We start from the raw sequence: 22,014 nt of genomic DNA on the forward strand, positions 1-22,014 counted from the left end.
TATATATATATATATATATATATATATATATATATATATATATATATATATATATATATATAAACTTTTTCCTAGTTATTCTTGCAAATTCTCATTCAATAGAATTTCGACAAGTCAGATTCGAAATAAGTACAAAGAGTTTTTCTTCAACTTTATTAGTTCTTGAGAACTATAAGAATACATTGTATATGTAACTCTTACTGTTTCATAAAAATACTTAATCAGGGGCGGCTCAATACTTTTGGACGCCTAAAGCTAAGCTTTCATAAGAGGCCTTTAATTTTTTTCCTAAAATAAAAACTTTCATATATATTATTTATTTGAAATCTCATTTTCTAGCTTTTTGAGATGCAAACTATGAATAATTGTTTTATAATTAATTTCTTCTGAAAATTCTTTTTCAATTGATAATATAGCTAATGCATTCAATCTCTCTTGCGCCATGGTTGATCTTAAGTAAGATTTTATCAATTTTAATTTTAAAACACTTCTTTTAAGTTTCTAGTTTGTGATCGAGGGTGGCCAGAGGTAATTGTTATAGGAGTTGTTATCCTTATTCTATAAGCAATATAAGCATTTGAAAAAGAATCAAGTTTTTTTATGTGATTGAGTTTATCGATTAGAGTACTATCATCTCTTCTTTTTGGGATTGTATCAAAGATTTAACTTTTTTTTTTCTTAAGTTGTGAATTACCGGATTCATACTTTCTATTTGACATATTTAAATTTTAATAAATACTAAAAGGATAATCTATGTGTACGTATTGAAAATACTAAAAGGATAATCTATGTGTAAATTTTAATAATTACTAAAAGGATAATCTATGTGTACCTATTGAAAATATCAAGAAAAATAATGTTAGATGAAAATTAATACTAAAAAGTTGGAATAGAAGAACTTGATTCATTAACTTGATGTGAAAATAAATTTTTGTTGCTTTGAATATACTTCTTGTAGGTTTTAGCTTTATAGACGAAAAATGAATAACCATGAGATCTCTTGAAGGCACAAAGGAAAAATATAAGAATAGTAATGTTTGGTAAGAACTGAGAAAGATTAAAAAAGAAAATGGAATATTATGGAAATCAAGAAAGGAAGTGGAAAGGTTTATTACTTAATATTTAATGAAAAAAAGACTAAAGAAAAAGAATAATCACTTGATTCCTTCCATAAATTTTTGCATTTACATGTTCGGGGCCTATTTTGAAGGAACAAAGACATCTTTCCTTTTCAGTTTTACCAAAATATGTAATAGGAGTAAAAGTACTTAATTTAAAAAAATTAAAGGGTAAAAAGTGGGGCCCCCTAAAGTTGGGGGCCTAAAGCTTGGGTTTTAGTGGCTTTACCCAAAAGCCAGCCATGTACTTAATAAATGATCGAATTAGGATGAAATGAAATCCAATATAGCTAAAAATTTAATTTAAAGATCAATTAAAGTGCACTTATTGAACTTCAGTTGTGCCATTTAAAAAAAAAAAACTAATATTCACCCAACCCCGACCATCCCCACTACTCTACTGCCTCAATTTTACACCATAATATTTGCCTAATTATATATAAATAATTTTTAAAATACTATCTTTCATTCACTTATCAAACGTTAAAAATAAATAAAATTTACTTATATATATATATATATATATATATATATATATATATATATATATATATACTACCATTTCAGTTTATTTGAACCTATTTTCTTTTTGGTCCGTTTAAAAAAGAATGACCCCTTTCTAAATTTTTAAAAAAAATTAGCTTAATCTTCTAAATCTACCCTTAATGAGAAGCTTTTATAACCACACAAATACTTTAGATCCTTTTTTGACTTGTTTAAGATCATAAATTTCAAAAAATTTCATTTTTTTTAAATTCCGTGCCCAGTGAAATATGTTCACATAAATTGAAACGGAGGGAGTATATATTTTGCGAAAACATTTTGCTTCATACTATCAAACACCCAAATAAACAAAAGGGAAAAAGGCCAAAATTGTACCCCTATTAAAAATTAGTCACATTAATACCCCGTTCTACTTTTCGTCCAAAATAATACTTGCCGTTACTAAAGTATATAAATTTGTACCTAAACCTAACGGATTTCCTACGTGGCAACCGGGACCCCCAAAATAACTTGCCAACTAGGTATTTTTGACCCGTCTCTATTAGAAACCCGCCCACCCACATAATAACCCGCCCCACCGTTAATTAGTCTCCCACATAAGATATTTCAGTCGATGAAAAATAAGGTTCAGGCACAAATTGCATATTCTCTTTCTTCTCGTTTGCTCGACTCTATCCTCTCAGGGGAGATTCAATGTCGCAGAGCAGTACTTCTTCTCAAAGAAGGTGTCGATGTGGTATTATTACCAACCATTTCACATCAACCACTCCCTCTAACCCCAGTAGGAAATTTTACAAATGTGCACGCCCTAAGGTAAGGTGTCGATGTGGATTTGTCTCCTAATCTTTCTACTATATCTAGCTGTTTTGATTTGAAAAAAATTGAATCTTTGAAATATTTCTTTGGCAGAATAATTCATGTGTTTATTTCGAATGGGAAAATGAAATATCCGCGAATGGTTCCCGGCTTGAAATAAGAGAATTGAAGTCGTCTTTGAGTGTTGTTACGATTGCAAGAGACAAAGGAAAAATATAAGAATAGTAATGTTTTGTAAGAACTGAGAAAGATTAAAAAAGAAAATGGAATATTATGGAAATCAAGAAAGGATGTGGAAAGGTTTATTACTTAATATTTAATGAAAAAAAGACTAAAGAAAAAGAATAATCACTTGATTCCTTCCATAAATTTTTGCATTTACATGTTAGGGGCCTATTTTGAAGGAACAAAGACATCTTTCCTTTTAAGTTTTACCAAAATATGTGATAGGAGTAAAAGTACTTAATTTAAAAAATTAAAGGGTAAAAAGTGGGGCCCCCTAAAGTTGGGGGCCTAAAGCTTGGTGATAATAGGTGAATTGAACTATGATTAAGCCCTAAAAGAACCACTTTCTTGTAGAGTTTTTATTGTAAAAGTGATAGCAAAATGCTCTTATTAGTGATTTTCATGTTTTTCAGGTTACATACATTAGAAGAAGGCTATGGAGTGGTTTTGTATCATTTATGGAAGAAAAAGAAGCCAATCGCATCAAAGTCGCCGAGTGAACCATTTGAAATACACAAACGAGGCCTGGAGGTGAACTGCCGCGGTCCCAGCGTGGGCGCGGTAGGACCGCGGTGAGCTGTCAGAGGAGATTCAGAGAGACCATTTGGCCGCGGTCCCAGCGTGGGCGCGGTAGGACCGCGGTGAGCTGTCAGAGGAGATTCAGAGAGGCCATTTGGTCGCGGTCCCAGCGTGGACGCGGTAGGACCGCGGCAGGCGACGGAAACTTAAGGGACTGAAGTGCAAATTCCGGAATTCTTAGCCCAAAACCCTAGAACTCGCCCAAAGGAGGCATGTAACATTATTAGAGAGTACTTTGGCAAGAAAAACAAGTGTGAGAGATCACCCCAAAACATCATTATTTCTATTCTTCTTTATTTTCTTGCAATTTATGATTATGAATCTTTTAGTATTTGATTTACCCATTGTCATGAGTAGCTAAAAACCTTAATCTAAGGTTTCGGTGGAACCCGTTGGGAATAACTTGGTTGTGTTATCAATATAATTAGATTTGATTGTTAATCTCTAATTGTTCATCTATGTTTTGATTGTGGAATAGTTGAAAGGGCCCTCAATTATCCGTTCCTATTTATTATGTATCTTCTTGAGAGAGAGTGCATATTTAGGTGATTGTATGAACAACATCACTCTCGGAGTATAGACGAGAGTCATAACCGAGGGTTTAGGGGTTGGATTAGAGATAACGAAACCCCGGGTGCAATCTAAGTGAACCGTATTGTGCAAGTAGCTAGCGTAGCTTGAGAAAGTGCGTCTAGTAGATTATTATAATTACTTGAGAAAGAATTATGATAGATGGAGAGTTCATGATTGTTAGAGATAGCTAAACCATAGTTATAGGACATATACAACCAAGGAAAGTACCAACGGGGGAAACCATTTCCTTAGACTTTATTTCTACTGTTTACACATCAAGTTTAGTTAATTTTCAGCTGTTAATTACTTTCAATCTTAGTTGTTAGAAAATCAACCATTGTGAATCGAAAAGTTTGGGAAAACAGATTGTGTGAATTTAGTAAATCTGACAGTAGTGATTGATAGGTTATTTCCCTGTGGTTCGACTCTGGGCAATAATACTTGGATTATATTTGCAACGCCCGCATAGTCTTTTGTGAGACTTAGTTGAGCGTGATCACTTGGGTTTTAGTGGCTTTACCCAAAAGCCAGCCATGTACTTAATAAAGGATCGAATTAGGATGAAATGAAATCCAATATAGCTAAAAATTTAATTTAAAGATCAATTAAAGTGCACTTATTGAACTTCAATCGTGCAATTTAAAAAAAAACTAATATTCACCCAACACCGACCATCCCCACTACTCTATTGCCTCAATTTTACACCATAATATTTGCCTAATTATATATAAATAATTTTTAAAATATTATCTTTCGTTCACTTATCAAATGTTAAAAATAAATAAAATTTACTTATATATATATATATATATATATATATATATATATATATATACTCCCTCCGTTTCAGTTTATTTGAACCTATTTTCTTTTTGGTCCGTTTAAAAAAGAATGACCCCTTTCTAAATTTAAAAAAAAATTAGCTTAATCTTCCAAATCTACCCTTAATGAGAAGCTTTTATAACCACACAAATACTTTAGAACTCTTTTTGACTTGTTTAAGATCATAAATTCCAAAAGTTTTTATTTGTTTTTAAATTCTGTGCCCAATGAAACATATTCACATAAATTGAAACGGAGGGAGTATATATTTTGCGAAATTTTGCTTCATACTATCAAACACCCAAATAAACAAAAGGGAAAAAGGCCAAAATTGTACCCCTACTATTGAAAATTAGTCACGTTAATACCCCATTCTACTTGCCGTTACTAAAGTATATAAATTTGTACCTAAACCTAACGAATTTCCTACGTGGCAACCGGGACCCCCAAAATAACTTGCCAACTAGGTATTTTTGACCCGTCTCTATTAGAAACCCGCCCACCCATATAATAACCCGCCCCACCGTTAATTAGTCTCCCACATAAGACATTTCAGTCGATGAAAAATAGGGTTCAGGCACAAATTGCATATTCTCTTTCTTCTCGTTTGCTCGACTCTATCCTCTCAGAGGAGATTCAATGTCGCAGAGCAGTACTTCTTCTCAGAGAAGGTGTCGATGTGGTATTATTGCCAACCATTTCACATCAACCACTCTCTCTAACCCCGGTAGGAAATTTTACAAATGTGCACGCCCTAAGGTAAGGTGTCGATGTGGATTTGTCTCCTAATCTTTCTACTATATCTAGGTGTTTTGATTTGAAAAAAATTGAATCTTTGAAATGTTTCTTTGGCAGAATAATTCATGTGTTTATTTTGAATGGGAAGATGAAATATCCGCGAATGGTTCCCAGCTTGAAATAAGAGAATTGAAGTCGTCTTTGAATGTTGTTACGATTGCAAGAGACAAATTGAGAGAAAAAGTAATTGACATGGAAGCCATGAAGAAATCTGAAGCTGCTAAAGTCAAAAAATTGGAAGAAAGAGTTGTACAACTAATGATGGTGATAATTGGTTCTTGGGCAATGTTTGTTGGATTCTTTGCTGTCTGGATAATGAAGTAGATTTCATTATGGTTCTTCCTTGTTTAGTTGATTATCATTGGGTAGTGAGTTGACATGTATTGATTAGTGAAGTAGGGAACTAGTTTCTTAAGAATTGGTGTATCTCCAATTAGAATGATACTCCAATTGGAGATGTAACTGTGGTGTGCTTCTGTGTTTTGGACTGAAATGGTGAATGAATGAAAACATATTACCTCGAAGTCTTCAACCAAATTTACCACCTCAATGAGAACATATGAAATGGTGAAATGAATATGAGGCTTCGAATTAGTAACAGTTAATCAGCAGGTGTTCAATCTATATTAATGGTTAGTAGGTGTTAATCAGCACCTGTTATAGCAACAGTTATAGCAATTTATTTACCATACCCATATGTGTTCAATCTAAATTAACAAGAATAATGTCATAGTACATTAGAAAAGGGAACACCAACTGTCATAACATTAACAGCAAAGGGAACATTAGAAAAGGGAACACCAACAGTTAATAACATTTAACACCAACTATTACTAACATTGACAGCAAATTAATAACACCAACTATCATAACATTCATAACACCAACAGTGATAACATTCACATAATGCACTTCATAGAAGTCCATATATCAACCAGCAAAAAAATGTACTGTCATAGTAGTAATTACATCAACCAGCAAAAATAACAACTGTACTGTCAGAGCAGTAATTACAAAAACTTTCACCGCTTAAATGACTTTCCACCTTTAGTTCAAGTCACATTAGTTTTGTGACTTGCCAGTACCCTTTCTTGTCTTCAACTTGGCCATCTTTTCAAGCTGGTTTCCTGTTATAGCTTTCTTACCATTCCAGGTGAGATTCTTAGCTAAGTACGGTAGGTTTGAGGGCACACTCACACCAGATGAGTCACCAACAAAATTGATGGTCCTTGTTATAGCCGGTATGGTTCCTTGCTGTCTCATAAGCAGTCTTCTCCTTTCTTCAGAGAAACTCCTTGGCCTAATATCTGGGATAGAATCTGATTCAAAATCAGGAAACTCAAAATCTGGTGGGACATTGTTGTTGGGAGGTTTCCTTTGCACTGAAGGAGTTGGCATAAACTGAAAGTTTGTGTCTTGAACTGGATTACTTGACTGACTTCCTTGACTGAACTGTGGTGCTGAAAGTTGTATTTCCTCCTCAGCTGGTATAGTTGCAGCAAGTGGTGAAATGGGTTGTTCATCATTACTGTCTTGATTTGTTAAACATCTTTACCTCTTTGCCTGCTTGTGTGATGACCCAAAAGGTCATCACTTGTGTTGCAAGTAAATTCAGTGTTCCGAGGTCTAAAAACCTCATTTTTACCTCACCTTGAATTGCGTGTGTGGTCCGGACCTATATCCGGAAAGCCTTCTATGTGAAAATATGAGAAATACAAATTTCTAGAGTTAAAAATTTGATTATGGTTGACTTTGGTCAATATTTTCAGCAAACGCACCCGGATCCGTGTTCCGACGATCGCGGGAGGTCCGCAGTAAAATATGGGACTTGGGCTTATGCTCGGAAATGAATCCCGAGGTCCCAAGCCTTAGAAATCAATTTTTGAAGAAATTATTTTACTGAATTATCTAAGAAATGAAGAAAAGAATTAATGTTTGAAACCATTGTTATCGGGCCCGTATTTTGATTCCGGAGTCCGGTACAAACTTGTTATAGTATTTGAAAGATAACTGTGAAATTTGGTGAAAAATGGAGTTTATTTGACGTGAGTTGGACTTCCGGTTGAAGAGTTATGAACTTTGAGAGTTCTTGATGAAAATGTTGAGTTTTGAGGTTTAATTCATGATTTTACATGTTATTTTGATGATGTAATCGCACGAGTATGTCCATATGATGTCTTTGAGTTAGTATGCACACTTGGTTTGGAGTTTCGAGGGTTCGGGTGAGCTTCGGGTAGGTTCCGGGATGTTTGAGACTTAAAACATGGATGTTGCAGGTTCGGAGAAGTGCAAATCTCTGAACCCGCCAGTGCTGACCGCATTGGTTTTGGTGCTGTCCGCGGTGGGGGTTGTGCGGCCGCACTCGATTTTGTGCGATCCGCACAGGTTCACTGGTCCGACTTCGGAAGCCTATATCTTTTGATCTACAAGGAATTTTGAGATGATTCAAAAAAGAAAGTTGTAGCCCTTCATGTCTAGTTTTCAGAAAGGTAAACAAATCACAATTTGGACATCTATAGAGAAAGTTATGGCCAAAATACTAAAGCATGTCACTGCAGTCCACATGGAGAGTTGTGCGGCCGCACTAGATTTTGTGCGGTCCGCACAGGGGGTCTGAGAGGGGTATATTTAGACGGGATTTTTAGTTATTTTTCATTTTTCAAAATCCCAAAAATATAAGAGGCGATTTTTCAAACAACCTTTCTTCTCCAAAATATTGGTAAGTGATTTCTAACTCATTTTCTTTACTCCTTAACTTCTTTTTACAAAATTTCTTCCTAGAATCTAGGATTTTCATGGTGGAATTGAGAATTTTGGGAAAAACCTAAGAATATTAAAATTTGGGGAGTTAGACCTCAAATTGAGGTCGGATTCCAAAATCAATTATATATCCGAGCTCGGGGGTGAATGGGTAATCAGGTTTTGGTCCGAATTTCGGGTTTGGACCAAGCGAGTCCGGGGCCGATTTTTGACTTTTTGGGTAAAACTTTGGAAAACTTATTTTCATGCATTGGAGTTGATTCATTTAGCGTTTATTGATATAATTAAGTAACTTGTGGCTAGATACGAGCGAATTGGTGGTGGAATCAAGGGGTAAAGCGATAATTGAGACGTGAATTGTGTTCGTGGCATCGAGGTAAGTGTTTGGTCTAACCTTAGCTTGAGGAATTAGGAGTCGAGTCCTATTTGCTATGTGGTAAATGTTGAGTACGACGTATAGGCATGGTGACGAGTATCTATACATTAGTGTCTAGCATGCTCGTGGGTCTTATATTGTGATTATCATGACTTCGTTGTATTTTTTTATGCCTTGGTGATGGTTTCTATATGTTGTGTAAAGTTTGTGGAAGGAATTGTGACCTATGAACATTGAGGAGCATTGGCTCAAGTTGTGTAACGAATTGTGAAAGTGTAAGTGATAATTGAATCTCTAGAGCATTGGCTCGAGTTATAAAGTGAATTGTGAAGTAAAAGTGAGAAAGAGAAGAGGTTATTCCGGGCTATTTGCTTTATTTGTTATCTCCCTTGCCGGGACTTAATTGTTGAATTGTTGCTCCCTTGCCGGGACTTAATTGTTGAATTGTTATTCCCTTGCCGGGATTCTTATTGTAATTTCATTTATTCCCTTGCCCTATTGTTTGTGATTGTTGTTTGGGTGAGAAAGAAAGTTAAAGCACGAAGGGTGATGCCGTGCATTGTTTTTGTGAGGAAAGAGTGTAAAGCACGAAGGGTGATGCCGTGTATGATCGTGAGGAAAGAGTGTAAAGCACGAAGGGTGATGCCGTGCCGCACGATGTACCATTCCGTGCCGATTATATTGATTATATGGTGAGGAAAGAGAGTAAAAGCACGAAGGGTGATGTCGTGCACGTTTTCATTACTTGATTGTTTTGGTGAGGACGAGAGTAAAAGCACGAAGGGTGATGCCGTGCATTTATTTATTTCTGGTTCTTTTATTGATATCTGAGATATATTGCTTCTTGCATTTACCTGTTGTCTTTCTATTCGGAATTGATATTTCCCCCGCAGCATGCTCCCCCTCCCATATTCGACCGTTTATTTCTATACTTCTTTTCCGTTGTATATATTTGAATTGCACAGGTTTATTTGGTAGTCTGGTCCTAGCCTCGTCACTACTTCGCCGAGGTTAGGCTAGGCACTTACCAGCACATGGGGTCGGTTGTACTGATACTACACTCTGCACTTTTTTGTGCAGATCCCAGTGCTGTAGACTTCGGATAGTAGATCGGGTGCTATCTTCAGTCCACGCGGAGATCCAAGGTAGACCTGCAGGCATCCGCAGGCCCTGGCGTCTCCCTCTATCCCTTATTCCCTATTTCATTTTCCTTAATTCAGAAACAGTGTATTGTTATTTTCTTCAGACTTTGTATGTAGTAAATCTTAGACCGTCTGTGACACTGTGACACCAGGTTTTGGGTGATTAAGGTCTAAGTAGTTGTAATAGGTACAGATTTCAGGGATAATGAAGTAATTAGTCTTAAAGGATTGGCTTGCCTAGCTCACATTAGTAGGCGCCATCACGACCCCCGAGGGTGGGAAATCCGGGTCGTGACAGCTTGCCCTTTTTCTTACTTACCATTGGTTGTTTTCCCTTAGAATGCTATTTAACTAAAGAAACAGATTAATCATAGTAAGAGTAAATAGGTAATAGATTAGACAGTATTGAAAAAAAAATATTACCCTTGCACAGCCCCTAGCATTGTGTCCAGGCTGACCACAAGTGGAACACTTCATTATCCTCCCCTTCCTGGACTGCATCCATTCATCTTGTCTGTTGACTATTTCATTTTTTTCTCTTGTTCTTTTGACTTTAGGCCTGCCAGCCATCTTAACAAATTCTGGTGGTTCCATTGCATGGGATGCTTCAACCTTTCAAAAAATTTCTCCTCTCACTGGTTGAAGCTTATGTGAATAGGCTAGGAGATAGGCCTCTTTGGTGTACCACTAGTGTATTTTAGTCAAAGGATTCATTTTGTTATGTTGTATTGCTTTGATTGCATGAGGACAAGGTATTCCATTAAGGTCCCATGTCCTACATGTGCATCTCTTATTGACCATATTCACTGTGTGTCTGTCACCATCTTCACTCATTTCATATCCTTCTTGACCATTGGAATGAACATGACACTTGTTTGCAATCTTCAAGTATTGGTTATACAGTTGCATGGTTTGGGGACTGAAGTCATTACTCCATGACATTACATCATATTCATGTTCCCTTAGCATGTTCATAACCTTTACTCTAATATTCTCAATCATCTTGATAATTGGCTTGAATCTTGCTTCCTTGATCCATGAATTGAAGGACTCAGTTAGGTTGTTGTCCGCTGAGTAGTTCTTGCAAACAGTGTCAAAGTTTGCTCTACTCCAACTTTGAGGTGGGTACTTCATCAAATCTTCAACAGCCTCCTTGCCATCTTCATCCACTTGTGCCATATTCCTTAATTGGTATTTAAAATCTTCTTCATATGTGCTCCATGCAGCCCACCATAGGTACTTCTTATATTCCCCATGTCCCTATCTTTTGCACCAATTTGCCTCTATGTGTCTTACACAATATTTGTGGTGTGCTTCAGGAAGAACCAAGTGGACTGAATCAATCAAACCCTTAAAATGAAAAAACATAAAAGAGATGCATCAGTAAAAATAAATGCAACAGTAAAGAGATGCATCAGTAAAGAGATGAATCAGTTAAAGTGATAGGTTCATACCTTTTGCATATCTGATATAAATGTGACCCTTTCTCTCATTTTGAGGTCCAATAAATGTTGTAGCAGTCTTAAGAACCAACTCCATGTCACTTTGGTCTCTTATCAACAACAGCCCAAGCTAAGGGATAAAAGTGCTTTATGGAGTCTTGAGCAACAGCTACTAACAATTGACCCTTGCATTTTCCTTTCAAAAAGGTTCCATCCAAGCCAATGAATGGTCTCAACCCACTCTTAAACCCCATTTTCAATTCATGAAAACATATATACATTCTTAAGAATATTCTTTTTCCTTCACTAAGTGCATCCTTTGAAATGTTAATCATCACATCTGTTCCTGGATTACTAGACCTTAATTCATTAACATAAGCCTCAAGCTTGTTGTAATCATCTGCAAAACTACCCTCCATTTTCTCCAGGATCATTCTCATGGCTCTCTTACACTTTAAATGACTAACATTGATGTTAAATGCAGCTTTTTCACTTGCCATCATCTCCTTAATTTTAATCTTAGGATTATCTTGCAGCCCTCTCTTAAAGTAAGCAGCTATAGTTTTTGCACTTACCCTGTGGTTATCATATGCAGTATTACACTTATGTTCTACCTTTAAAGTCTTGAATTTAACACCAGGACCTTTAAAGTCTTTAGAAATATGACAAACAAAGGGGCAGTCTTCATCTAAACATCTGTACCTAAGCTTTTGGGGGCAACTCTTAAGTTGTTTTAACCCATAACCATTAGCAAGGGAATACATGTTGATGAATTTTCTAGCTTCTGGAATGTCTTTGAATGTCATGGACTTGTGTAACTCCTTATAATCAGTCAACTTATCAGATATCTTCCTCTCTTTTTGTGTATGAAGTCTTTCTAATGAATCAGATTCAATATCAGAACAATCTGAAGAATCAGAAGAATGACATCCACGTTCTTCACTGTCATCTGAACTACAGTCAGTAGTAGCATCAAGTTCTGATGTGTTTGACTCAATGTGTTGGACTATATTATGAACATTAATACTTAACTCACACTCATCTACAGCAAAGAAGTCAATAACATTAAACTGATCACTAACCAAAGACAGTAGACTCCTAACACCTTGATCACTTTCTATTTCATAATATCTACCAGAAGGCCCATTCACAATTACTTGTTGAACTCCAATAAAACCCAACTTAGAAGTAAATTCATTTACTAAATAGTTATAAGACAGTTGGTCAGAGTTATAACCTTTAACAGTGTGCACAAGCTTCCTTGAGTATAACACTTGTGGATTATATATCCAATCACCACCATAATGAAAGATCTGATCCAATAAGACCATTGCTTATAAGCTGCAGAATAAGAAAGGGAAAAAATTAACAAAAAGTAACATTACAACCTATATAATATGCTGACAAAGTGGACCCTACAATAAAGACATAAGAACCACATAAAGTTAAGACAAAGACACATAAAGAAACAAAAAAATAGTGGGCTGCCACACATGAAGACACAACTACAATAAACAAAGAGATGATGGGGGACGAAGTCTATAAACAAAAAAAAAAAAGCAAAATTCTGACCCACTTATCTCTTAACTCAACGCATGTGTATAAGAAATAAGGGACCAACACTCAAAAATCAGAGCAAAAGAAACAGATCCAACACAAAAGGGACCCTTTTTTTGTCAAAGACCATATATGTAGGACCACCAAAATTAAAACCCTAAACCGAAACAAGAACAAAATACCAGATAGGGATCATTCCAAGACAAAATACTAACCCTAAACCACCAGTAATAAAGACCAAAACGAGGAAAACAAATTTAGGGTTAAATCGAGTATGAACAGACCACATGCAAACAAAAACAACAAAAATCAGACACACCTCCTAACTAAAAAAATACATATCTAAATGATTTCTATAAAACCCTAGTCAAAGAAACAAAAAATTGAAACAATGAGACGATATGCTTCTGGCCATACCAAAAACAAAGCAAAGGAATGATGATTTACTAATTTTAACACAGAAATTAGTACCTTCGTATGCATCTACGATGAAGACGATTTTACAGTGAAGAGAGTAGGTGAGAGCTTTTTCTATCGGCAACTGTGGGGTTTTGACTATTGAAACGGGTTGGGAATATTTTAATGAGGCTAATGAACGGGTTGTAAAGTAGGGCGGGTTATTATAAGGGTGGGCGGGTTTCTAATAGAGACGGGTCAAAAATGCCTAGTTGGCAAGTTATATTGGGGGTCCCGGTTGCCACGTAGGATATCTGTTAGGTTTAGGTACAAATTTATATACTTTAGTAACGGCAGGTATTATTTTGGACGAAAAGTAGAACGGGATATTAACGTGACTAATTTTCAATAGTAGGGGTACAATTTTGGCCTTTTCCCTCAACAAAAATGGTGGCTAAGTTTATAGTATTATATATTATATATATAAAATAAGAAAAGGGAGAAAAGGAAAGAAGTTTCCGGTTTGGGAGAAAGAGCCGTGGAGCTATTTGAATCACAATAGTTTACGTGAAGAAATTTTTCACTTTCCCCTCTGAGTCCGAGTCTGAGAACGCCGAAACCGAAAGACAAAATAGCCTCTTTTGGCTCCTGTGCGGCTAACTAACCCCTTCCCCAAGTCTTCCCTCTCTCTCATTTATCTCTTAGTAAGTAGTACTACTTTTCTTCATTTTGGGGTTGTATATACAGTCAAGTCACATTTTGATAAATAACGTATAATTAGGCCTCACTTCTCAGGTGTTTTGGTCGATCTCTTTTGCCTATGGCGGCTGTTGTTCCTTCCTCGGATCGTATCCTTTTCTTTCTCTCTCTCTTTATTCATTTCTTTTAATTATTTTCTCATCTGGGGTTTGCTTAAATTGTAAGTTTTTATTTTTGTTATCTCTCTCTTTAATACTGGTTTTGTGTGGTTTTTACTAGGGTTTATGCTCCCTGTTTGACTACCGAATATGTATCGTTTCTATAATTTCTTACTTTATCTTTTCTTTCTGTTTCTTAATTTCATCGCTGTTTGGGGTGTGCTGAAATTAAAAAAAGAAAAATTGATACTTATGGAATTAATTGCACAATTGTTGTTTTTATTAGTGCAATGATATGCTTGAAGAACCATCCTCTGCCCTGCTTGTGGGTTGTTATTGGGTCACTTTTAATTTTGTCTAAAAGAAGTTTAGTTGGATTTTTGGAATGGCATGATTCGGAGTAAGCAGACATACAATCTTCAAGTATTTTGAAATAAAATTTACATACTTAGAAACCATGTAAAAATATTATAGGTCACATAGTTAACATTCAAACTATTTAAAAAGTAATTGAGAAAAGGTACTGTCACATAGAGTGGAATAGAAGGGGTATATATTAATGACGTTTGACATGCTTGTGGAATATATCTAGTATGTAAGTTATGTATTAGACGAATTTATGGCATCAAAACTCTAAATGGATGAGCTGCTTAAATAAGATGTCCGGCGGACCCTGGGTTTATGGCATGTTTTTTTGTCTCCTTAATTCACATTGCTTAAGAGACGGCAGATTTGCTACAGGACTTGCATTTGGATTCCGAGAATAAGTCCCTTCAAGCTCGTGACTCAACAAAGCAGGTACTGGTTGTTGCTTTAAATCTTGAGATTAATTTTGACTTTCCAATGCATGCCACTAGATGAAAATTTTGGCATCTTTGCTGTATTTTTTCATTAATGTTTGACAACATAGGATGTCTTGGTTGAGTTGAAAATTAACTCCCTTTACTGTCAATCCCTCTTTCTTGATAAAAAGGTTTCATCTGTTCAATATGCACCTGTTGAACCTGGCACCATGGCGAATGGAATGAACAAGCCATTTGAGAGATCAACAAGCCCCTTCAATCAGGATTTCACAGGGCCAAGCATGTTTTACAGCCCAAACGGATACACATCTCCAACATACCCTTCTTCAACATACTATTATGGAGGTAACAAACACCAGACAGCATAGAGAGTGTTGTTTATCAATTGATAAAACACTTAACAGCATGTTGTGTTGCCCATCATTTTGATTCATCATTGGACATTCAGCTAAATTACATGATATACAGTGGTTAGTATGGATAAGCTGCTAGGCAATTCTGAATTATCTAGGTAGAATTAGGAATGAAGGTCAGGAAGGTCTTTTACTTGGTCAGTTGCATAGTGTACCTTTTGATGGTATATTTTTCATTCTATCAATAAAGCTTCTGTCTGTTCATCCTCCTGTGATATGGTCTTAATACAGGTTATGATGGATCGTCAGGCAATGAGTGGGATGGATTTGCAAGCGCCGATGGAGTTGAAATGCCTCAAGTAAGTTTTTTTTTTTTTTTTAATTAGTTATGTTTCCTTTTTTTATTTGTTTATTTTCCATCTATAGAATTTTGCCTTGAAATTGATTTCTAGAATTTCATTGTGATTTGTGATCTTTTAACGAAGAAGAGTTGGTACTGTGATCTGTGACTTGTCCTGATGACATATCTCCCCATCCCCTTTATCCTTCATCCCCTTTATCCTTCTCTATAACTGGAAGTTGTTTGACCTCATGTTGTTTGTTATTATTCTTGTGATCTTGTTTATTAGTCTAATACTTGAGGTTAGCTTTTGATTCTCTCCGGGCCTGGTGGCTGATAACAGGGCATGTTCGGTGACTATCAGCATGGGTATGGTTATGCACCATATGGGACATACTCCCCATCGGGTTCGCATGTTGGACATGATAGGCAGCTCTATGGCCCTCAGCAATACCAATACCCATCGTCTTATTTTCAGTCCGCTTCTTCGACCAGTGGATCTTACCCTTCCAACCAAGGTAACACTTCCCAGACAGCGGTTTCACCTTCTGTTGCACCTGACCAAGTGCAATTTCCAGCTGAATCAACCAATGCAAATGAGAGTCGTGTAGGGAGTACCGTGACTCATCGAACCAATATGTCAAAGTCTGTAAGACCAACATACCAGAATTCTTCTGCTAAATCCTCTGATTCCTATGGTTGGGGAGGCATGCCATCAGGTATCCCTTTTCTCGGATTATAAGGAAGAGATTTGGTTCAAGGAATTAGTTTCTTAGATATATCCTTGAAGCTTCTACGTTTTTTATCATCACTAATCTGTTGATGCAGTAAGTCCTTGGGTCTCTTCAGCAGTTCCTCATGGGAGCAATTTCTCTTCTGGAGGTACTCAAAATCTGCGTCCTCTTCCACATTCAGTGGTAGGTATTCCTTAAGGTGCTTGTCATTTGCAACACTTGATTGCTGTGTGTCCTTGATATTCAGTACTTCTTATTCATCTTTTTCCCACCTGTTTTATGGTGGCTAAACATGCTGCTCTCCAAAATTTTCAATTTGTGGCTAAACTGGATTTAATTTACCAATGGTGTTTATGATTTGGGCAATGGAGCGTTCAGTAGACCTGGATATGTTCTTATCTTCGCCTTATTCTATTTTCTTTATGCAACAGGGTATGCAGCATCCAAGAGCGTCATCTGCAATGGGAGGATATATGAATCAGATGTATCCTAACAATCGGATGTATGGCCAATATGGAAACGCGTTTAGAAGTGGTTTAGGATTTTCACCTAGTATTTATGATCTTAGGACTGGTGGTCGTGATTGGTTGGTTGCTGATCACAAGTATAGACCTCGTGGCCGTGGTAATGGTTTATCTGTCAACAGCAATGAAAGCGCTGATGGGTTGAATGAATTGAACAGAGGACCCCGGGGAAAGGGTTTCAAGGACCAGAAGGATTCTGAACCTATATCCTTAGCAGTTAAGGGGCAGAGTCTTCCACTAAAAGGCAACTGTGATGAGGATAATCTACCCCTTTTCCCAGATAGGGAGCAGTACAACAAAGATGATTTCCCTGAAACATACACAGATGCAAAGTTCTTTGTCATTAAATCATACAGCGAGGATGATGTTCACAAAAGCATTAAATACGGTGTATGGGCAAGCACACCCAATGGTAACAAAAAACTGGATGCAGCTTACAGAGAAGCTGAGAAGTCTGGGGGATGTCCTGTTTTTCTGCTGTTTTCTGTAAGTATCATCTTTGCACCTTTGCAAATAGGCAAGTCCATCTAGTGGCAACCTTTGGGAGTATTAGTTAGTTTCCTTTGTGGTGTTTTACAGGTCAATGCAAGTGGGCAGTTTGTTGGTCTTGCAGAGATGATTGGTCCAGTTGACTTTGATAAAACTGTTGAGTATTGGCAGCAGGACAAGTGGAATGGTTGCTTTCCAGTGAAGTGGCATATTGTGAAAGATGTTCCTAATAACATTTTGAGGCACATTACATTGGAAAACAATGAAAATAAACCTGTAACCAACAGCCGAGATACTCAGGAGGTGTGTGATAGTCCCATCCCCTGTGCTACAAATTTCTAATTTATGCTTCTCTGGCTGAATTATTGACATCTTCCGATGCTGCAGGTAAAATCTGAGCTGGGTCTTCAAATACTTAAAATATTCAAGACACATTCCAGCAAGACTTGCATTCTAGATGACTTTGATTTCTATGAGGGGCGTCAGAAGATAATGCAAGAGAAGAAAGCTAAACAACGTCAGCTGAATAAACAGGTATATTGATCTTTTTCTTTAGACTTGATTTATCTTCTTTTCTTATTCGTTTTATTTGTTGCATAGTTCCTTGATTCAACGATTGGTAGAGATAAAAATGCATTAAGCTGCTAAGAGGGTGCTTGAACATTCTTTTTGGAATGCTTCTGGAAAGGCTTTCCAGATATATGGGACACTTTGGGAAACTAATTGTGTTTGGATAGCTTCTATCTCAGTTAAGTTGGTTGTTTTCACCTAAAAACAGCTCTTGGCTTTAAAGAAAATCTGTCCCAACACTGGCCTATGCTTGCTTGGTGTTTGATGAGAGGATATAGAGTTGGGATTTTGTTCCGCATAATTGGTTGGACGGACAAAAAGAGGATTTGATTGCTTGCAACAAAAAATTCCCTGTTTAACGTTCCACAATTCATTCCCTGCAAACCTTACCATTTGTCCTTTTTTCATTTTCTTTTTAATTTGAAGATTTTTCCTAAGCCTTTAAATTAACCGACATTATCTTTACTGATGGAGCCGTCCTTACCTTGTCACTTAATTGTCCCGAGACTAGTCAAACTATTTATAGTCTTGTTGTATAGTATCTGCAGATCTTGTCCAGAGGACCAAACCGGACCTGATTGTGCTGATTATAGTTTGTAAATAGTTAGATTTGGGTTGGCAGCACAACAGCTGTTTTCTGTTGGATCTAAAATAGAGTTGTAAACATTACCTTAACCTTATCTTTTTTTTAAAAAGAGTTGTGACCGATTTTCCATAAAAGTTCCATGGTGCATAGTTAACCAATACAATACCACAATATTAGATGGTAATATTTCACCAACTTATGTAAAAAGATAATATTTCTCCAACCCTTATACACACACACATACATTTCCAATCCCAATACTTTCAGGTATGTAAAGTTTAACATAGATAGGAACTGTGGTGAAATGACGATTGCTCATCCGAAAATAATAAGTTAAAACACCTCCAGGGTCCAGTGGATAGGGTGTGTGTGTTTGGTGAATTGCATGATTTCAGGAGATTCTACTTTATGATGAAGAGAGAGGAGGAGGGTGACTGAGTGGCCGGGAAGCTGGGAACTTGCTAGAGGGAGCATGGGGATTTTCACGTAGTTGCTTTGGTCTAGAGTTACATGAATGTCCATTTAAAATATATTTGTATCTCTGATTTTTGTTTAAACTTGCGAAATTTGTATTATGTCCATGTAAAATAGGAAAATTTGTTATATAAATAAATACTCTCTCTCTCTCTCTCTCTCTCTCTCTCTCTCTCTGTGTGTGTGTGTGTGTGTGTGTGTATAGATTGAGATAGAAGTTCTGAATGAATGGTGGGACGACAAGAGCTTGCTGGAGGGAGGACGGCGCTATAAACAAGTTGCTTTGTTTTGGATTTATATTAATGCCAGCTTGAAATGTATTTGATTCTCTGGTGTTGGTTTGAAACCACCAAACTCTAGTTATGTCCATGCATATTTTTTCCAGAATCCAAGTTACTGAACTGTGTTATAGATGTAGGTGGACTGGTTGGGATAGTTTGCACTGTGTTGATACCATACCTGACCTTTTTTTATCAGGCAAAAGTCGGATTTCATTACTTTGCATCCATTGAAACAATACCTGACTTTTTTTGACAAGCCAGTGCTGTTGATCCAAGGGGGACAACCCCTGGGATTCAAGAACTATCCGAGTACTATGCAAGAAGTTTAGTTTCCATCTAATCATTTATATAGATTGTAAATCCTATTTGCTCCAAAACTACACGAAAAATTGCAGACCATCTCAATATCAGTGAAAGCAGTATATACCACATCTAATGATCTGCCGATTGTCCAAAAAACACAGTGATGATCCTGCTTGTTCTATGTCCCATCACCAATTTTTTCAGCATGTTCACGATCAAATCCCATGTCATGCGGTGTGACCAAGTGTCCCACTTATTCCTAGTACTAGTATGATACACATTGCACCAGCCAATGTCAATTTGTCTTTTCTCTTGGGATTTTAACGGTTAAGAGTTCCATGCAGCTGGCCAATCAAAAAAAGGAAGTGGAGAAGCCACCTTATTGGGCACTCAGTGGTCCAGATTGCTTTACCTTCTTGTCCTTTCCAACAAAATCTTGTAAAAGGATCTTATTGTGAATATACCATTATAGCCCTCCTGTCCCATCCATATCCCTGCACCATCAGCAGTTGATTGACACACATAGAGCTGTCGTAAATCCCCGACCTCCCCTGCCAAGCGTTACGCTGCTTCAGTTCTTGGTCCGAGAAATTGTGCCTACTCCATTTTGATGCATTACACCAACGTAAAAGTTGCAAATATTCTTTTATTTAGGTAATTACTGCATGTCATTTCTTCGACACAGGGTTAATTTTGGGTTAGTGATTGTGTCTTTGATATTTCAGGTTGGAAATGTTAATCAATCTGCTGCTTCGACCCAAATAACTGAGCAAGACAGGCCAGTAGATAAAGAATGGTCAAAAATACCTGCTTCATCTGGGGGTTCCGCTGTTCTACCCAGATCTGAAGATGGGGAACTGAAGCCATCTGAAGAAATAGGATCAACCACAGCTGCCAAAGATCAACCAAATGTTAAAGACAATGAAGTCTTATTGAATGGAACTGGAAGTGCTTGCTGAGTGTTTTCTTTTACTTTTCTCTTTTTCTCTCTTCGTGGGCTCGTTCCTTTACTTTGGTTTATGCGAAGCTTTTTACCGGATCTCATTAGCATAGCAGAAGGTTTTGTTTTTTGTCACATGCAATATGTTTTCTTTTACTAGGATGGTAATAAAACAAGTAGCTCAAAACTTTCTTTATTGGCAGCTAGAAGCTTGGATTCCTTTGAGAATTGCAATTACTTAGTGGATTTCATATCTTCTTGGTCTTTTATTTTTGGTTTTTTAGTTTTTGGCCTAGACTGAGCTTTTATTAAACGATCTTGTATTTCCCTCTTTTTTTGTTAAATTTGTTGAGGTTTTGTTCATGTGTTCTTGTTATGATGAGTGAGTCAAGGTTTTTTTATTGATTTGCAACTATGGATACGCATTCATGAGTGTATGACATGTGAGTTTTGTTAACTGGGCATCTTTAGGTAATATCGACATCAATAGGAAAAGCTGTTGACAGACTAGCATTTTATTTAACCAACATAGAGATGGGAAATCCTTGATGACATTTTGTCAATCAGTTTATAACCTCAATCTAATAGAGGTTTATTATATGAATCATCTGTGACAGTTGCTCCATTGAGTCATTTCTATACTAAATTTTGTTTAAGAAAACCACTTGAAATTTCAAAATCAGTGAACCATTTGAAGTTAATTTGAGTTATAATTACCCTATTACTAATATTTTGTGAGCGGTGTTGATTTAAAGATGATTGGATATGGTCCAATGTAGTAATGATCAGTCATCTTAACTAACCGAAATCAATTAGCAGTATGTTTCCTGAAATTAAGTAAACATAACTATTTATGATAGTAGCCATTGTCATACTAGCAAGACATGACAGTTATATCCAAACACTTGTAAAAGAAAGGTGTAAAAATGACAGTACCACTTGACCTTAAGTTAAAGGAAGTCAATAGTATAACTTTTCAATTAGCGAGAGTAGTAGATGTGCTATTAAATCATGGGTAAAGTTGCATACAGACCTAAATGTTGCTAGGACTAGTTGCATCGTTTCTTCAATTTCTTTTAACTTTTTGGTGAAATTTCAACCATGTGATACAAGATGGAGAGGCAACCAATAGCGACCTTCAAATTATGGTTCTACGCATTGAACTTTCCCTAAGAAAAAGAGAAATAGAAAATACCTCCAATTCACATTCATATGTTCAGCTTATGCAGTGTAATAAGCTTTATCAAAAAATTAAGGAAGTTTTTGTGAATCTATAAAGGTACAATTTTCACGTTGCATACGGAAGTTTTGGAAAGTCTTGGTCATTGAAAATATTGTGCTATATTTTTTTAATAAATAGGTGGAATGAACAATTTGTTACTCCCTCCGTTTCAAATCAGACGATGTAATTTCCTTTTTAGTCGGCTCCAAAATAAACGACACACTTTTAAATTTGGAAATAATTCAACTTTAAACTCTTCATTTTATGCTTAATGATGATCTTTTATAACCACACAAATGTTATGGACCCACAAGTTTTTACCCTTTAAGCTTTTAATATCACAAATTTCAAAAAAAAAAACGTATGGAAAAAAAAAAAAACGGGGGTAGGAAAATGTCTTATTTGGGCTTAGTGGTCGCTGTAACAGAAT

General features: G+C 36.4%; 2 protein-coding genes across 4 annotated transcripts; one reads left to right on the top strand and one right to left on the bottom strand.

Annotated features, from left to right (window-relative positions):
* Window positions 11,254–12,486, bottom strand: LOC109224180. The gene has a single exon (XM_019388765.1). The coding sequence runs from the start codon at window positions 12,484–12,486 to the stop codon at window positions 11,254–11,256; it is 1,233 nt and encodes a 410-aa protein (XP_019244310.1).
* LOC109223316 lies at window positions 13,633–20,725 on the top strand. Of its 3 annotated transcripts, none has more exons than XM_019387575.1 (11): window positions 13,633–13,812; window positions 13,890–13,956; window positions 14,687–14,763; window positions 14,939–15,113; window positions 15,413–15,480; window positions 15,805–16,180; window positions 16,290–16,378; window positions 16,627–17,205; window positions 17,299–17,511; window positions 17,596–17,742; window positions 20,148–20,725. In XM_019387575.1, exons 2-11 carry the CDS (start codon window positions 13,929–13,931, stop codon window positions 20,379–20,381), a joined length of 1,986 nt encoding a protein of 661 aa, XP_019243120.1. In that variant the 5' UTR covers window positions 13,633–13,812; window positions 13,890–13,928; the 3' UTR covers window positions 20,382–20,725. The 3 variants fall into 3 exon arrangements, with proteins under 3 accessions (XP_019243120.1, XP_019243121.1, XP_019243122.1); XM_019387576.1 differs by having other exon boundaries at window positions 13,904–13,956; XM_019387577.1 differs by having other exon boundaries at window positions 13,633–13,956.

The sequence above is a fragment of the Nicotiana attenuata genome, chromosome 3 (assembly GCF_001879085.1).
Source record: "Nicotiana attenuata strain UT chromosome 3, NIATTr2, whole genome shotgun sequence".
NCBI classification, from domain to species: Eukaryota; Viridiplantae; Streptophyta; class Magnoliopsida; order Solanales; family Solanaceae; genus Nicotiana; species Nicotiana attenuata.